General features: G+C 47.5%; 1 protein-coding gene across 1 annotated transcript in view; it reads left to right on the forward strand.

The window, feature by feature from the left end:
* The window catches only part of syne1a (spectrin repeat containing, nuclear envelope 1a), a 92,585-nt gene that overhangs the window by 37,667 nt on the left and 39,918 nt on the right, over positions 1-15,000 (forward strand). The window contains exons 61-79 of the mRNA XM_035523949.1: positions 811-1,137; positions 1,240-1,392; positions 1,690-1,857; positions 2,048-2,224; positions 4,107-4,253; positions 4,342-4,467; positions 4,614-4,790; positions 5,394-5,659; positions 5,837-7,988; positions 8,115-8,449; positions 8,989-9,133; positions 9,256-9,465; positions 10,641-11,134; positions 11,365-11,530; positions 11,762-11,917; positions 12,211-12,363; positions 12,799-12,981; positions 13,165-13,302; positions 13,466-13,651. Of these exons, the coding sequence (XP_035379842.1) occupies positions 811-1,137; positions 1,240-1,392; positions 1,690-1,857; positions 2,048-2,224; positions 4,107-4,253; positions 4,342-4,467; positions 4,614-4,790; positions 5,394-5,659; positions 5,837-7,988; positions 8,115-8,449; positions 8,989-9,133; positions 9,256-9,465; positions 10,641-11,134; positions 11,365-11,530; positions 11,762-11,917; positions 12,211-12,363; positions 12,799-12,981; positions 13,165-13,302; positions 13,466-13,651 (5,859 nt within the window). The remainder of the gene's footprint in view (positions 1-810; positions 1,138-1,239; positions 1,393-1,689; positions 1,858-2,047; positions 2,225-4,106; positions 4,254-4,341; positions 4,468-4,613; positions 4,791-5,393; positions 5,660-5,836; positions 7,989-8,114; positions 8,450-8,988; positions 9,134-9,255; positions 9,466-10,640; positions 11,135-11,364; positions 11,531-11,761; positions 11,918-12,210; positions 12,364-12,798; positions 12,982-13,164; positions 13,303-13,465; positions 13,652-15,000) is intronic.

A 15,000-nucleotide genomic window follows, 5' to 3' on the forward strand; every position in this document is an offset into this window, starting at 1 on the left:
AAAAAAAACGTTTGGAATGTTTAATGTAAATTATAATATTAAATATTCCGTTTATTAAACATTAAACCTCAGTGTCCCGTCACTCCGGATCAATGACTTCTGAACTGTCTGCCCTCTTTGTCTGCAGAGCTCATTATTAGAAGACTCGATCCTCTAGAGTCTTAGCTGGTGGCACTTCATCCAGCAATACCGCCAGGGGCTTGTTATGTACTGGCCTTTGTGGAGACAACAGGCTGGATCATGTGGAGAGGCCTCCAGTTTAGAAGTAGAGCGCGACTGATAAAGGGGGAGGGGTTTCCTAGTTGCCGGGGAAACCCCACGGTGGCAGCCCTGTTTAAGGGCCAGTAATTGGGCCCGTCTCTCATTTCAACAGCCCGAGCCTCACCGTGCACAGGTGTCAGGAGCTCGGCAGGCTTCAAAGGGCCTCTCAGCAAAAGTCCACTTCAGAGGAGAGCCCTCACGCTCCTCACGAGGGGCCAGGCTCGGAAGCTTCCAGCACAGCGGAGGAAGGAGCGCCTCCATCGTGTGTCGATTCTGCTTCTTTTGGGTCATTATTTAGAAACACTGGCCCTGCTTTGAGAACGCGTTGTTTCAATTTCTGTGTTTTAAAAACGGACGGGAACAATTCCTCCAGGTTTTTGATTTGCTGCATATCCCGGCGCATTACCGATTTCTCCTTTCCAACCCGAAACTAGGCAAGACTGAATTCAAGTATTTAGCGATCTGTGTTTGATTTCAGCTGTCGTAAATAATGACCTATATAAATGTAGCTCTCGCTCTCTCTCTCCCCCTCCTTTCTGCATCTTTCAGTCCCTACAGGGGAACATGGATCAGGGCCATGCCTTGTTGAAGAGCCTGCACGAGCGGGTGGAGCGGGCAGCCTCCTTCCTGGACCCCAGCGGGGCCTCTGAGCTGGAGAGGGGGGTGCAGGCCGCCCGTTCCCAGCTGGAGGAGCTCGTCCTGGGCCTGCGTGCCGAGCACGCAGCCACGGAGAAGAGCGTCCTGCTCTACAAGGAGTTCCAGGAGCGCTGGCAAGCCCAGCTGCAGTGGCTGAAGGAGACCAGAGCTCTGTTCAGCTCCTCTGTGGAGCCCAGAGCAGAACTCTACCAAAGAAGAGCCCAGTTGGCCAAGTACAAGGTAAGCATAGAAAGAATCAAAGATTTTATTCAAAATCCTGTAGCCCAGACGAGGAGAAGATCTCTTCATGGCGGTTAGGTGTTTCATATGCTCCCCACCCAGGCTGTGGAGCAGACCCTGCTGTCGCGGGACTCTGCTGTGAGCTCGGTGCTAGAGAAAGGGGAGGTGCTGCTGGTCCTCCTCCATTCTCCCTCCATCTCGGAGAACATGAAACAACTGCAGGTGGAGTACCGTGAGCTGCGGACCACCGCAAGGGTGAGTCCTGACTCCAACAGCCACTATATCAGCAACGTCTATTCTTTTTTTAACATGTATATTCATTCATATTAACACATTAGGTTCTTAAAATACTTGTTTATGTGCTTGAAAAATAAAAACATTGTAATCTTCATGCAATAAATAAGGGAAGGCTGACTTTCTAATCAACCCTCTAAACAGGGTTTAGTGCAGATAATAATGTCATGGAGACTCTGCAGGGCTGAGGGCTTGTAGGGTCGGAGTGTGTATACGAAGCCGAGATGTCGTGCTCAGATGTCGTGAACGTGCCCTCAGGTCCAGGTCCAGAGGCTGGAGGGACATGTGAAGAAGCAGGAAGCATATCACACCGAGCTCCAGGAAGTGGAGCGTTGGCTACTGCAGATGTCCAGCAGGATGGTGACCCCTGAACCCACTCCAGCCAATGGACTGGAAGCGGCCACTCAACAGCTGGCCAGACACAAGGTAATCAATTATAGTTATACACACCCATGCAGACACTGGCATTACACACGTATAGCGAATTGAGGTCTCACCCTCTCAAGTCCGTATATAAGTGTGTATATTTCTGTATCGATATACGCCTCCTCCCCCTTCCTGTAATTTACCATCTTGCACATGTGCTCATGTGTTAACGCTCGATGGTAATTCCCAGGCCATCATGGAGGAGATTGCGAGCTTTGAGGAGCGTCTGGCAGGGCTGAAGGCACGGGGACAGGAGCTGCTGTCTGGCTGTGGCGAGCGCACGCAGGCCCGCCTCCGCCAGCGCACCCAGAGCCACCTGCAGGGAGCCCGGGACAGCTATTCAGCCATCTGCAGCACAGCCCAGCGTGTGAGTCTCCCTGCCAGCCCGGCCCTGCGCCAACGCGCCCCCGCCGTGAACCGTCCTCTGTGTGCCGACCTTGCGCCGGTGACTGGCTAGCATCACGCCAGCCTTCCCCCGTACCACTCCCAGACAGCTCATTATGCCGGAGTTATCCCCTCAAACAATGCTGCCTTCAGCGGTTTGTCTCAAGATTGTTTGCTCGGTAGGAAATATCTGATTGTGTACCAGCTTGCATGATGCCGATAACGTGCTGGCCCAAGATCCCACATGCGCTTAACTGACGGATCATAGTCGAGCTGAATGTTTCCCGTGGTCCTAGGCAACTGGTTCGCGCTTCCCGCTATCCATGGGAGCGTGCCGTTATGCTGTCACGCTGCCAGTGTGAATCCAGCCCGTAAAATCCCACCAGGCTGGCGGTCCAGTCTTCAAAGAGGGCCATCAGAGGGTTGAATTTGAATTTTTCTTTTCGAATCAAATTATTTTCCTTACTTTACCATTTTTTTTTTAATATAAAATGCTTCATCCTAACACACACATTTTTGGAGCTTGAGTTTTGGCAGTGCGGTATTCAAATAAGTCCAAATCGCATTGTTCAAATGTTGACAACATGTGAAAGGAAAAGACAAAAGAGTGCCTTCAAAGCGAGCGGCAAGAAACGGCCCTTTCTCGCACCTTATTTTCTTCCCGCGTCTTCGTAAATAAAGCCGGTCCTGTCCTATGCAGAACAGCTGCTGGGCCTCCAACGCAAGCGCAGCACTGCTCCAATCCTGCCCTCAACCCTCCAGAAAGGGCCTGCCCGAGTCCCTCCAAATAGCGCCAGGCACGTGCGCCGCTAATGTGCCAGCCTAATGGCGCTCCTTGACACCCAACTCTGCGCCTGGCCGCCCCCAAAGCAAAACACCCAGTCTATTAAAGCTGCCCCGTTCTCCCGTTCGGCCCGGCCTCGCGCGCGAAAATCCCCGCCTTCCCTGGTTAATACCCCCCACCAACGACGTCTTGCGCCAGCGCTGGCCCGCCTTGCCGGCACGCTGTCGCCCTGTAGATCCCCGCACCTTGTGATCTGACCATTTGGTGCCAGACTAGGTGCGCTGCCAACACCGTGCTGCCTGCCAAAGCGCGGTCGTCGTCTGCTCCCTGCCGAGGCTTCAGAATTAGGAGTGTCAATCAGCGTCAGCTTCTTCCTTGTGCTTGTCGGGCATGCCAGAGCATTCACCACCTGTCATCTGACCCAGTTTGTCACTCTTAATAGTGAGTGCACTACATGTCATTTTAGCTATAACCTCCCAAATATCTCAGAACCCTACTGTTTTTAAAATGAAAAGGAATGGTCAAGCCAAGGAACTGCTGCTATGCTTTACTAATGCATTCTGAACCCTCTGAAGTCTAAGAACATTTTCTGTGTTTTTGTATATTTTCTTAAATTCACTTTAAAGGTTGTTACTTATAGCATGATACCAATATGGTGAATCTAGCTGTGTAACGTGCGGTGTAGTCATTTTTCAAGTATTGGAGCCATAAAAAAGAATAGTAAAGTTATAATAGAATAGAATTGAATAGAAAGGTTATAAGAATGTAGTAATAAAAATACAAAATGTAGCCATACAAACACAGCACTATGTATTAATTAAGGAAAGAGTAATTCTGTGTATTAAATGTGTCTTGGTTTATTTTGTACAACTTCATTAACCCAGCATAACAGCTGAACAAAAAGACACTCAACTTTTGTAACCTATTTTTACAGTGTGACATTTACTGGCGATTACCACCTCATCCATTTCAGGCTCTTGTCTAGGAATTTCATACTACATGTTAAATGTGTGTTTTATCATATGGAACCTCCTCTATGAGATGTGTCTTTGTTCTGACCGGCACCTCTGTTCCTACACAGGTGTATCAGAGTCTGGACCGTGAGCTGCAGAGACATGTGAGCCTGCGAGATGCGTTGCAGCAGTGTCAGACCTGGCTGTCCAACATGCAGGAGGAACTGCGGCGCCCTGCGCATACACCACGCTGCCTGGAGGAGGCGCTAGTCCAGGTGACGCATTATAATCATTGCCTTCATTTGTCATGACCGACTGACGTGGCAAGTAAAGGCATGGTAACAGCATGTCGTTCTCCTGCAGGTGAAGCAGGAGCGGACGCTGCAGGAACAGGCCAGCACCTACCTGCATCTGGTGTGCTCCACTTGCGACCTGTCTGACGGGAAGGTCCAGGAGACTGCTGCTGAAATCCAGCAGGTCAAAATTCAGGTGATTTTTTCTCCCTTCCCTTCCTTTCAAAAGACATTACGTATGTGCAAAACGGGCTGGGTTTCCTTTCAAATTCTTTTTCCCCGTGTCGGCTTCTTGCCGTCGAATAAACGTTACAATATTTGTCTTGGATCTTTTCTTTCTAGATTGAAGAAAGGATGTTGGAAACCCAAGAACTGGCAGAGAGATGGAGGGCAATCCAAGCCCTGCGCTCTGATCTTGAGTCTCGTCTTCGAGAAACTGAGCAGCTCCTTCAGAGCTTTCTGAGGAGGCCAGCAGAACTTGAGCCAAAGGTTGCCCAGAATCAGCTTGACCAAGCACAGGTGAGATTTTCTGTCAATTACCTATATGCAGATTCCCAAAGGTCTTCTATAACAACAAACACTACCAATACCATATAGTTATGGTCACGTGTTGGCTCTAGCATATTAAAATGACCATTGTTTATTGACATGTTTTCAAAATGGGATTAGTTGGTTCCCAGTTGCATGTTAACAGATTGGTGTGAAAACAGCACATTTCAGGTAATTTAGTCGTTTTTTACTTTCCTGCCCATTTGGTTGCGTTCTGTTTAGCAGCTTTATTTCGGTTCAGTCTGCTTCGGGGAGATCTGTTGGGCTTTGCATCCTGTCACTTTGCCTGACAGACAGCTTCATACATTAATAAAGATTGCCCTCCATATTGGGTGCCTGCCTGTACGTGTGAATTGATTTGTCAGCGCCCGTAATTACAGTCTCCAAACCTAGCCGCTCATTGTGTGCGGAAATAACAGATATTATCATTCTGGGTGTATTTTGAGCTGTCAACAGAGCTCAAGAGAAAATGAAAAACTCCAATTTCCTCAAAACCCACACTCTGCCATTAAGCTGCCAATTCTACTTATCAACACCTATTGCTAATACCGTCTTCTGTCTCCTCTCACAAAGGACTTTATCCAGGAGATTCAGGCCAGGCAGGCTGACCTTACCCAGCTGAGAGAGAGCGTCAGCAGGCTGATGGCTGGGCAGGAGTCCCCTGAGCTGGGTGAAGTGGCTCGTCTGCGTCGGGCTTGGCTAGACATGGCAAAACAGGCTGCCGAGCTGCTGGAGCGCAGAGAAGAAGATCTCCATAGAAGTGGGGACTACCACGAATGCTTCAGTATGGCAGAGGAGCTGTTTGACCAGTTGTCAAAGGAATGGGATAATCTGTCCAGGCATGTGTCCTAATTTATTTATTTATTTTTATTATTGCCTTGTTTGGTTTACTTAGACGTTGATGCTTTGCTGCTCTGAGTCTCTTAGAAAATTTATTTTCCTTTCAGAAGTATTTAACACGATTATTGTTTCACGCTGTCTGTCTTTTTTTTGTTTGTTTGTTTGTTTTTTATTAGAGGAGACACGGAGAGCACGGCAGGATGCTTGGATGCCTTGAAGAAGTTGTCTGTTGATCTTCAGGACCAGAGGTGTGTGCTCGATGACTTGAGAGATAACAGGAATGCAGTCCTGCCACACCTCGGCCTAGGGGACAAGGACCTTGTCAAAGAGCAAGTGTGCTATCTGGAGCAACGTTGGACCCAGCTGGAAACGCAGGTTCAACAAAAGATCCAGAACACCGTTCAAACCCTTGAAGACCTGGGTCATTTGGAGGACCAGTTACGGGAGATCCAATCTTGGGCCGAAATGCAGCGGCCTTCCCTCTCGGAGGTGCTGAGAACGAGTCCCCCTCCAGACTTGGCACAGAGCTTTTTGTTTGACCATTTGAGCTTTTGTGCACAGGTGGAGGCCAAGCAGCAGCTCATGACACAGTCTGCGTCCGAGTCTGAGAGTCTTTTATCTCACCTGGGCCTGAATGAGAGCCGGAAACTGCAGGACTTGGTGCAGGAAGTGCAAGCCCTGGTCGATTCCCTAGGGGCTAAAGCAGCTCAACACCGCAAAAGCCTTAGAAAAGTGTTTACAGAGAGGACGCAGTTCCTCCAGGCCCTGGATAGGGCAACTAGCTGGATCAAACAGCAAGAGCAAAGGGTCCTTGCAGACGAGCATGTAGCACTCCTACCAGACGAACTCTCCAAGCAGGTGTCTACTTGCAAGAATATTTGTAGCAGCCTAAGGGCCTACCAAGTGGAGCTGACCTCTCTTTGGGCACAGGGACGTGAGTTGGTGAAGGACACTACAGAGGAGGAGAAGGCCGAGACCCTTCAGAGGCTCGAAGAGCTGCAAGGAACTTTCGAGGCATCCCTCCAACAGTGTACGCAGCACCTGCAGCATCTGGAGAAAGCGCTGGTCGTCCGGAAGTACTTCAAAGTGGATCTGGACAGAGTGTGTGAGTGGCTGCGAGAGGCAGAGGCAGCCGCGTTCGCTGTAATTGACCTGGGCGGGAGTGATGAGGAAATGCAGAATCAATTGGCTAAATACCAGCAGCTTCTGGATCATACTTCAGCATACGAGAACCTTTTGCTCATCGTCCAGAGGGCCGGACAGGAAGTTCTTCCCACCCTAAACGAAGTTGAGCACTGCTACCTTGACGAGAAACTTAACGGCCTTCCGCAACAATACAATGCCATTCTTTTGTCAACCAAAGAGAGGTGTGAGAGGATCCAGAGAGCGATTTTGGAACGCAGGGAATTTGAGACTCTGATAGAAGTGACACGCAAGGCTTTGAATGAGCTTCAGGAGCATTGTGACACTTTAGAGAAACAGTCGACCAGTCAGAGTTATGAGAATGGGGAAAGGTTGCACACTGAGTATGGAGAACTCCAGACAGGTCTTGCGAACCTTTTCCAAGTAATGAAGGAGCTGAGGGATAAAACTCATTATTTCCACAGCACAGGACGACCATATGCACCCGAGGTCATTGATCAGTTGGCTAGCCTTCATAACACACTCAACCTCGCGACGAAGCAAAAAGTGAAACATCTGAACAGCACGTTCAGTTTGCTGGGCGAATACAAGGCTGTGATGGTAAAAATGGACAGAGGTATGAGTGAAATCGAGGAACGTCTAGAGAAACTTTATTCTGAGGAGCAAGTAGATGCCATGGGGAGATTATCTAGATTACACACTATGGCCAAAGATTTAGAGATTATATCTTGTACAGAAAGCCTAACTGAAAAAGTAATGGGATCAAGCCAGCACATTGACCCCAACACTCTTCAGACTCAGGTCACCTCTAAGACACAGCTACAGGCCTTAAAAGCAAGGATTTCCAAATGCGTTGAAGAATGTGAGAACGGCGTGGGCAGAAGGCATTGTTTCCAGACTGAGATCCAAGGAACCTTGGAGTGGCTCGAGAATCTTAGAGATAAATTAAAAGGTTCTTGGACTCTCCGGGAAGCTAATGTTCATGTCGTTGAGAATGAGGTGAGGACAGCACTAGCTCTTCAAAAAGAAATGGAATCTAGGCTCCGGTTGTTGGATGTTTTAAGCCAAAGTGAAAGGCAGCACTACGGCCTCGATCACCAGCCAGTGCCTAGTCACCTTGAGTCTTGTTTAAGAAATGTTGCAGAGTTGGAGACTGAGGTTCGGCAGGCACTCACAGCCAAACAGGCAAGATCATAAATGAAATTTCTATATTTGTTATCTTTTTGACAATTTTTTAATGTATAAGAACAAATCTTTAAAATGACATATTATTTTTATGCTTACCCACAATGCTATAATGTTTACCTACAGGAGGTCCTGCAGTCAGCCCTGTCTCTGCTACAGAAGTATCAGTGTGCCACAAAGTCTGTGTGCCAGTGGTGTGGGGATGCTGATAATATCCTAAAATCTAGCCAGGAATTAGATTTGGAAGACCTCACAGAGCGCCTCGAGGAAATAGAAAGAGTGATGGTCCAAGAACAGACCCTCAAGGATGCGATGAAGGATACTGAGGTCCTGCTCCCACAAATGGAGGGCTTCGTGGATCCTGCTGTTCTCGGGGAACTGAAACAGGACTCCGAGACTTCTTGTCGACGGAGTGCAGAGCTCATGGGCCAGCTGAGACGTCGCCAGGATACCTTAAAGAGGTGAGCAGAACTGTGTGCTGCATTTGTGTCGCGTGCTGGGTGGAGTTCCCCTGGGTGGAGTTTCCGTGTTCTCCCTGTGTCTGTGGGGGTTTCCTCCGGGGTCTCCTGTTTCCTCCCACAGTCTAAAAACATGGAGGCTAGGCCGACTGGATATTCTAAATTATCCTGTATGAATGAGACCGGTGTGTGCGTGTGTGTGTGTGTGCGCGCGACATTGTGCATGTCTGTCCAGTGACGGTTGGTGCTCTGTCCTGTCTTAACCTCCTCCACCTCCCCTGGTGCAGTCCCAGGCGGCTGTGGTTTCTGAGTATACTGTCAGCAAATTGTATCTGATATCTGTCTGTAAAGCATCTGTGAGTCTGAGAAAGGCATTATATAATTGTAAATAATAATAATAATAATAATAATTTGTAGCTCTGAGCATATTACAATAGACGTGATGCACTGGTCTGACAACACTGTACATAAAAGGACCGGTGTCACTGGCTCGCCCACAGCCGGTAGTCCTGTTTGAATAGAATATTTATATGGATTTACAGATGTTCTGCTCAGTGGAGATCATTTCAAAAAGAGAGAGAAGACGTTATAAAGCAAATGAGTGAAGCTGAGAGGAGATTGGCAGCGTTTAGCACATCTAAGGCAAGTTCTCTTCAGGAAGCTGAGGACAAGCTGCACTCTCACCAGGTCAGTTCAACCTTTCGTTTTTCCTTCTGTCATCATTTTTTCGCTAAAGACATTATTTTTATTCGTACGGTTCTTTACAGCCTTGTACTGCACATGTGAGAAATAATGTCTTCTCTTTATAGACCATCATATCGCAAGTAGAGGCTTTTGGGGAAAAACTGAGCCAGCTGAAAGAACAGACGGCACAGTTTGACAAGGTTGTGTCGAGTGCCATCGTGTCTCATTCTGTCTGTGCACTGAGCTATCGGTGGACACAGCTGAGCTCTGAGGCCAGCGTGCAGGAGAAGGCTCTCAAGGACACCGTGCGTGGCTGGAGGTGTTTAAGAGAGAAGGTAGTGTAGCAAAACTACTGTTTAAAGGAGAAGTTAACATAGAACAACTACCACTGCATCATTATCTGCAAACAAACAAACAGCAGAGAGGGAGGAGGATATAGATTTACAAATAAAATAAACAGTGAATAAAGAACCATCTTTCAAATTAGTGTGATTTCTGAATGAATGGCCATTTAGATCAGATATTCTGATTTAAGCTTTTTTATTTATTGTGATGCACCAGCAATAAATCCAGTGTTATTTATTTGTTTGTTTGTTTGTTTGTTTGTTTATTTTATACAGTGGTACAGGTGAATGCGGTCTTTTTTTGGTGGATGATGTAATGTTTGGTAATGCCCCAGTAGACTGTCCAAGGCACAGCACAGAAGCAGCCAGCTCACCCAGGCTGCCATAAACCTTAGCTGGTTTCACAAGAAGTGACATCATAGGGCAAGAAATATGTATTTCAAATAAAACTCCACATGAGTAAAAATGACTTTTGTAAGCTACATGCAAAAGAAAAAGGTTTTAACACTTTCAAACCCAAATAAGTTAATCTATTCTCGGTCTCGTGCATTATAGTGTATACATATACATTACTACATTATGTATACATATACATTATTTCTTTTCACTTGTTCAGCCCTAATGCAATCCATCGGATTTTTACTTTCGTCTTGTTCACTTCAGAAAACGTCACTCCTTTAGGATGAGTCAATGCCGTTGCAGGGCCGTATACAACACAGAGCAGTGAAATAATATGTGCAAAGCACTTGTTCATTCAGCAGCCATTAAAAGACTCTACTAAACCGATAAAAGCATGCTGCAACGTTAAAAAGGAGGCATGACTGCCGCAAGCACAATACACGATCAGTTTTTTTGTAATGATAATTACATTGCGTGCATATTACAACCAAAAAGCAAATCCATTAAAATAATAGCTTTCACAATTTGTGATGACGTTTCATTTGGACTGATAATTGCATTGAAGTTCAGTTGTAGAACCCCAAAACCAAATAGATGAATTAAGCGAAGAAAGCAGAAAACAGCTGAGATGTTCTAAATAACAGTGTAGGAAAGGAATATGGAAACTTTAGGCATCAAAGACTAACTTGTATGTGGCCTCCTTTAATCATCTTAATGAAATGCCTCCGGTTCTGTGTGGGTAACATGTCCTGTCTAACTCTCATTAGCTGGAGAAGATGAGGGCCGTGTCTGAGGACTTGCACGGCCGCGTTCCTGACAGCGTGGTAGAGAAAGCAGCCAGCATGGTGGCCTTGCACAATCTCCTAGAGTACCACGATTCCTTCAGCCGAGAGGTGGACAGGGAGAGCAGTGCGCTCGCCCTCCTAAAGCATCACGCCTTCAGCCTGCTCCTACGCCGCAACGCTGCAGGACTGTCGTCACCCAGCAAACAACAGGCCACACTTAGCAACCTGTCGCCCAGACCTACCAACCAACCAGGGACACCCAGCACCCGTTTAGCCACGCCCAGTAACCGAAAAACCTCACCCGGCAACGAATCGACGTCTCCCAGCAACCAGACAGCCTCGCCTCACAGCCGCTCAGCCTCGCCCAGCAACCAGGCACTGTTGCCCAGCAACCGTACCAGCACCAGAGAAGACCTTTGTCTGCAGGAGATTCAGGAAATGCAGGACAAATATGAGAGGTACAGGATGTTTATTAGGTAAATGGTGCTTGTGTTTGTGCATCTGGTGAGCTTAGCCCAGAGATTGTGCTAAAAAGGAGTATAAGCAGTTAGTCTGAAAAAATGCACCCCCACTGTACGACAAAGATATCTTGGTTTAACTGTACGTGTTAATCCTTATTTTTTGGGCTATTTTTTGGAGTCGAAAAATGGCATAAAGCTCTGCTTTTCCAAACCCTATCCCTCCACCCCCCAACCCCCAACCCCAGGCTGTTACAGCAGGTGTGCGTGAGCCGGCAGCAAGTGCAGGTGGAGCTGTTGGAGCGGGAGGAAGTGGAGAAGGCTCTGGGGCTGGTCAAGGGCTGGATCCAGGACACACAGAGCCTGCTGCTCAGCCCCACGGCAGACCTGGACACGCTGCTCTCTGATCTGGAGGTACCACACAGACTGGGGAGAGGAGGACAACAGGCTTGCTACCGATGCCAGATGCCCGCGGGCTTGTTTTCTAGCGCTGAACCAGCACCCTGACATAACTGATGCGGTGTTATTGTTTTTAGAATTGCTCCTAATCACACAGTCTGGAGGTGTTTCTATGATCCTGTTTTTCTGTGTTTTGGGGTTTTTGTTTGTTTTTTATGATGGTGTGTGTTCTGCCCTGTTTGTTAGACAGCCCATGGTGGTGTGCAGTCGCAGCGTCAGGCTCTGGAGCAGATTGCAGACCATCAGCAGATGAAATACAAAGATCTCCATGTCACCCTGCCCACTGAGATCAGCACCCAGCTGGCACAGGTGACACTAGCGCTGGGCTCAGCCGAGGATCAGGTACACAAACGCACACGCGCGCGCGCACGTACACACAGCGCAAACACAAATTCACTTCAAACACTTAAATAATGCGAACATATTAAATGGTCCAATGGGGTGCTATATTTTCAGTGTTTCTATTACTTCTGTGTTTAGACTTCTCATATCCTTATATCATTTTCACTGCTTTGGTTGTGTCACCAGACGCTTACTCCAGGGAATGTATTATTTTTTTAAACCAAATTACAACTGATTTCTGCTCTGCACACGTTGATCGGCTAAGGCAGTGTGCGCGCTTGTCCTCTGTTCAGGTGCATACCAAGGAGCGGGAAGTCCAGCACAGCAGGAATGTGAAAGAAGACTTTAATGCCAGACTGCAGGGCATCTCCGAGAAAGTGAACGCCATCTCCATGAAACTAAAGCAGAAGTCTGTAGATGTAGAGGAAGCCAAGGAGGAGACAGAGGTAGAGATTCCTGCGCGGATCTTTTCCCTTCGTTCTCTGTATTAGTCTCTTGAATGTTAGAGGTACCGCTTTCGGTTTTTGTGGTCTGTTCCTTTCTGGCTTTACCTTACTGTCATTCTTTTCATCTGTAATTTGTTTATGCATTTATTTATTTATACGCCAGGGACAAGGCGCAGCAATCATCTCAAAGGCAAATGCGCCAGTGTTAGACACCGGATGCTATTAGCCTAGTACAAGAGACATTCGGGCAGACTGAAATGATAACAAATATAGAACACAAGCAGGCCAAGTGGGCTTAAAAGGCACTAAAATTAACATTCGCACACTTGATTTTCCTGTTTAAATGTGATAAATGTTAGTGTTTTTCTTGTTTGACCGGTTACCATATATCTTTAAACTTCTCTCGTCCCTGCCTGCCCTTGTCTCTTTGTCCAGACTCTGTGTGAAGAGTTGGAGGACTGCTCTCACGCTCTGTCCGAGCTGGATGTGGCAGTGCAGGAGTTTGGGGAGCAGAACCCTCTGTTAGCAAGGCAGCTGGGCGCTACCCTTAGCCGGCTAACTGAGCTCCACTCCCAGACCAGCAGGCTGGCCGAGGGGAGAACCAGTCGCATCAAAAAGGTGAGTGCTCCTAAGGAGTAGCACCACAGCCCCCGAACTGCACCCCCGAGGAGGTGTTAAGGCAGTAACAGAAGGATATGGTTAACACCACAACATGGTACGCCACATGTAGTGAAGCACTGTGGTGATTTCACGAGGTCCGCCCTGATTGTTCCGCACATTCTTCCGTACGTTGTGTGACAGGCGGAGCAGTACTTTGAGGAGTTTAACGAGATGCTGACCTCGGTCCTGAACTGGACAGAAAAAGCCGAGACCCTTGTCTCGGCCAACGTCCTCTGGAACCCCCCCTCTATGATGCAGGAGCAAATCAGAATGCACCAGGTATGGACAACAACTCCTCACGCTCAGACAGTCAGAGACATCAGCGCCTTCTGAACCCTCCGGTTAGGAACGATTGTGCTGATTTACTGTTCAAGACCATGAGCTAGGCTGGGTTTGAATGTAGCGGGCATACCTGAGGAGTGCTGCTCTGTTGGGGTACCAGGCGTTGTTGCGGGAGTGGCGGAAGCTCCAGGGGAAGATGGAGGGCCTGGTGCAGCGAGTCGGGCTGCTGGCAGAGGTGGTGCAGACAGAAGCACTCCACCACCAGGTGGCGGAGCTGAGCCATCACGCCGAAGAGCTGCAGCAGCGTGCCAAGACGCGTTTGCTGAGCCTGCAGGACGCCGCCAAGGTAACACACGCAGAGCAGCGCCCACGCCATCAATACGGCCCACAGCATTCTGGGACTATTCAACACATATGCATGATCAGTACACCAGAATCCCAGAATGGCTTCTAACAGTGAAAATGATCTGCGTACGTTCAGTTATCTGCATAGTGCATTTGTGCTTTAAATCAAGAAGAACTCAAAACCAAAAAGCGCACCATTAGCACAGAACACGGTGGCAACATTTCGCATTTCTCCGCGCTGAATTGTACAGTCCACACTGTATACAAGCTCTCCTTACTCTGGCTAGCAGGCTGCCAGCTTGGTTGCATTTTTGATCAGACGTTGCCCTCTACTGGTGCCGTTACATGCTGTGGATTGCCCAGCGCTTGCCTCCCTCACCGAGGCTCAGGGTACTTTATACAGAACGCACACCAGGCATGAAACGCGCAACATCCCAGCCTGTTAGCACTACGCGACCGTTATAGAGGCGTCATAGCCAACGATCCTAAGTGTACGTCGTCTGCAAGTTAGAATTGCCAGAAGGAGGATACGGTGTCGTTCTTGGTACACTAAATAAAGCGTCCTTACCAAAGAGCCTGTGCTCGCCCCAGTCTCATTAGGAGACCTTCTGCAGACAGTCTGTAAGAAAACTGGCCTACTTCTGCACTCGGGGAGGGAGGGAGTCGTTAAACGCGCCGTGGAAATGTAGGTCAATGACGCGACCTGAAGTTTGGTCCACAGCACGTATCTTCCAGAGTGAAATATTTTTATGGTTATGTATAAAATGTTTTGTGATGTAGTAAGTATTTTTATTGCATATCTGCACTGGAACGAGAATAATTTTCAGATTTCAATAAAGGCTAAAATGGAAAAAAAAATGAAACAGGAAATTATGTTTATAACAGTTTCATTGTGATGAGTGTGAAGGATTTGTAGATAGATAGATAGATAGATAGATAGATAGATAGATAGATAGATAGATAGATAGATAGATAGATAGATAGATAGATAGATAGATAGATAGATAGATAGATAGATAGATAGATAGATAGATAGATAGATAGATAGATAGATAGATAGAGAGTTTTGTAGCCCTTTTACTCTTTGCTGGTGTAGGAATAGAGTTCAGGTTACTGTCACTGTCTGTAGTCAAACGCGGGGTCTTTTAAAGTGTTCTTATCCCGTTTCGCTGATGTTTGGTAGGACAGATGGTAAAATCAGAATTCCTAATATTGTTTCTGAGGGGATACTCTTCTTGTTCATTCATAATGATGCTCTTTTGCTTAGCTAAATTGTATGTACGGATTTTGTTATCGCTAAGCTGTCCATCCCAGAGTTAACCTATGTCACCCAGTGTGTGTCACCCAGTG

Source organism: Electrophorus electricus, chromosome 3, assembly GCF_013358815.1.
Source record: "Electrophorus electricus isolate fEleEle1 chromosome 3, fEleEle1.pri, whole genome shotgun sequence".
NCBI classification, from domain to species: Eukaryota; Metazoa; Chordata; class Actinopteri; order Gymnotiformes; family Gymnotidae; genus Electrophorus; species Electrophorus electricus.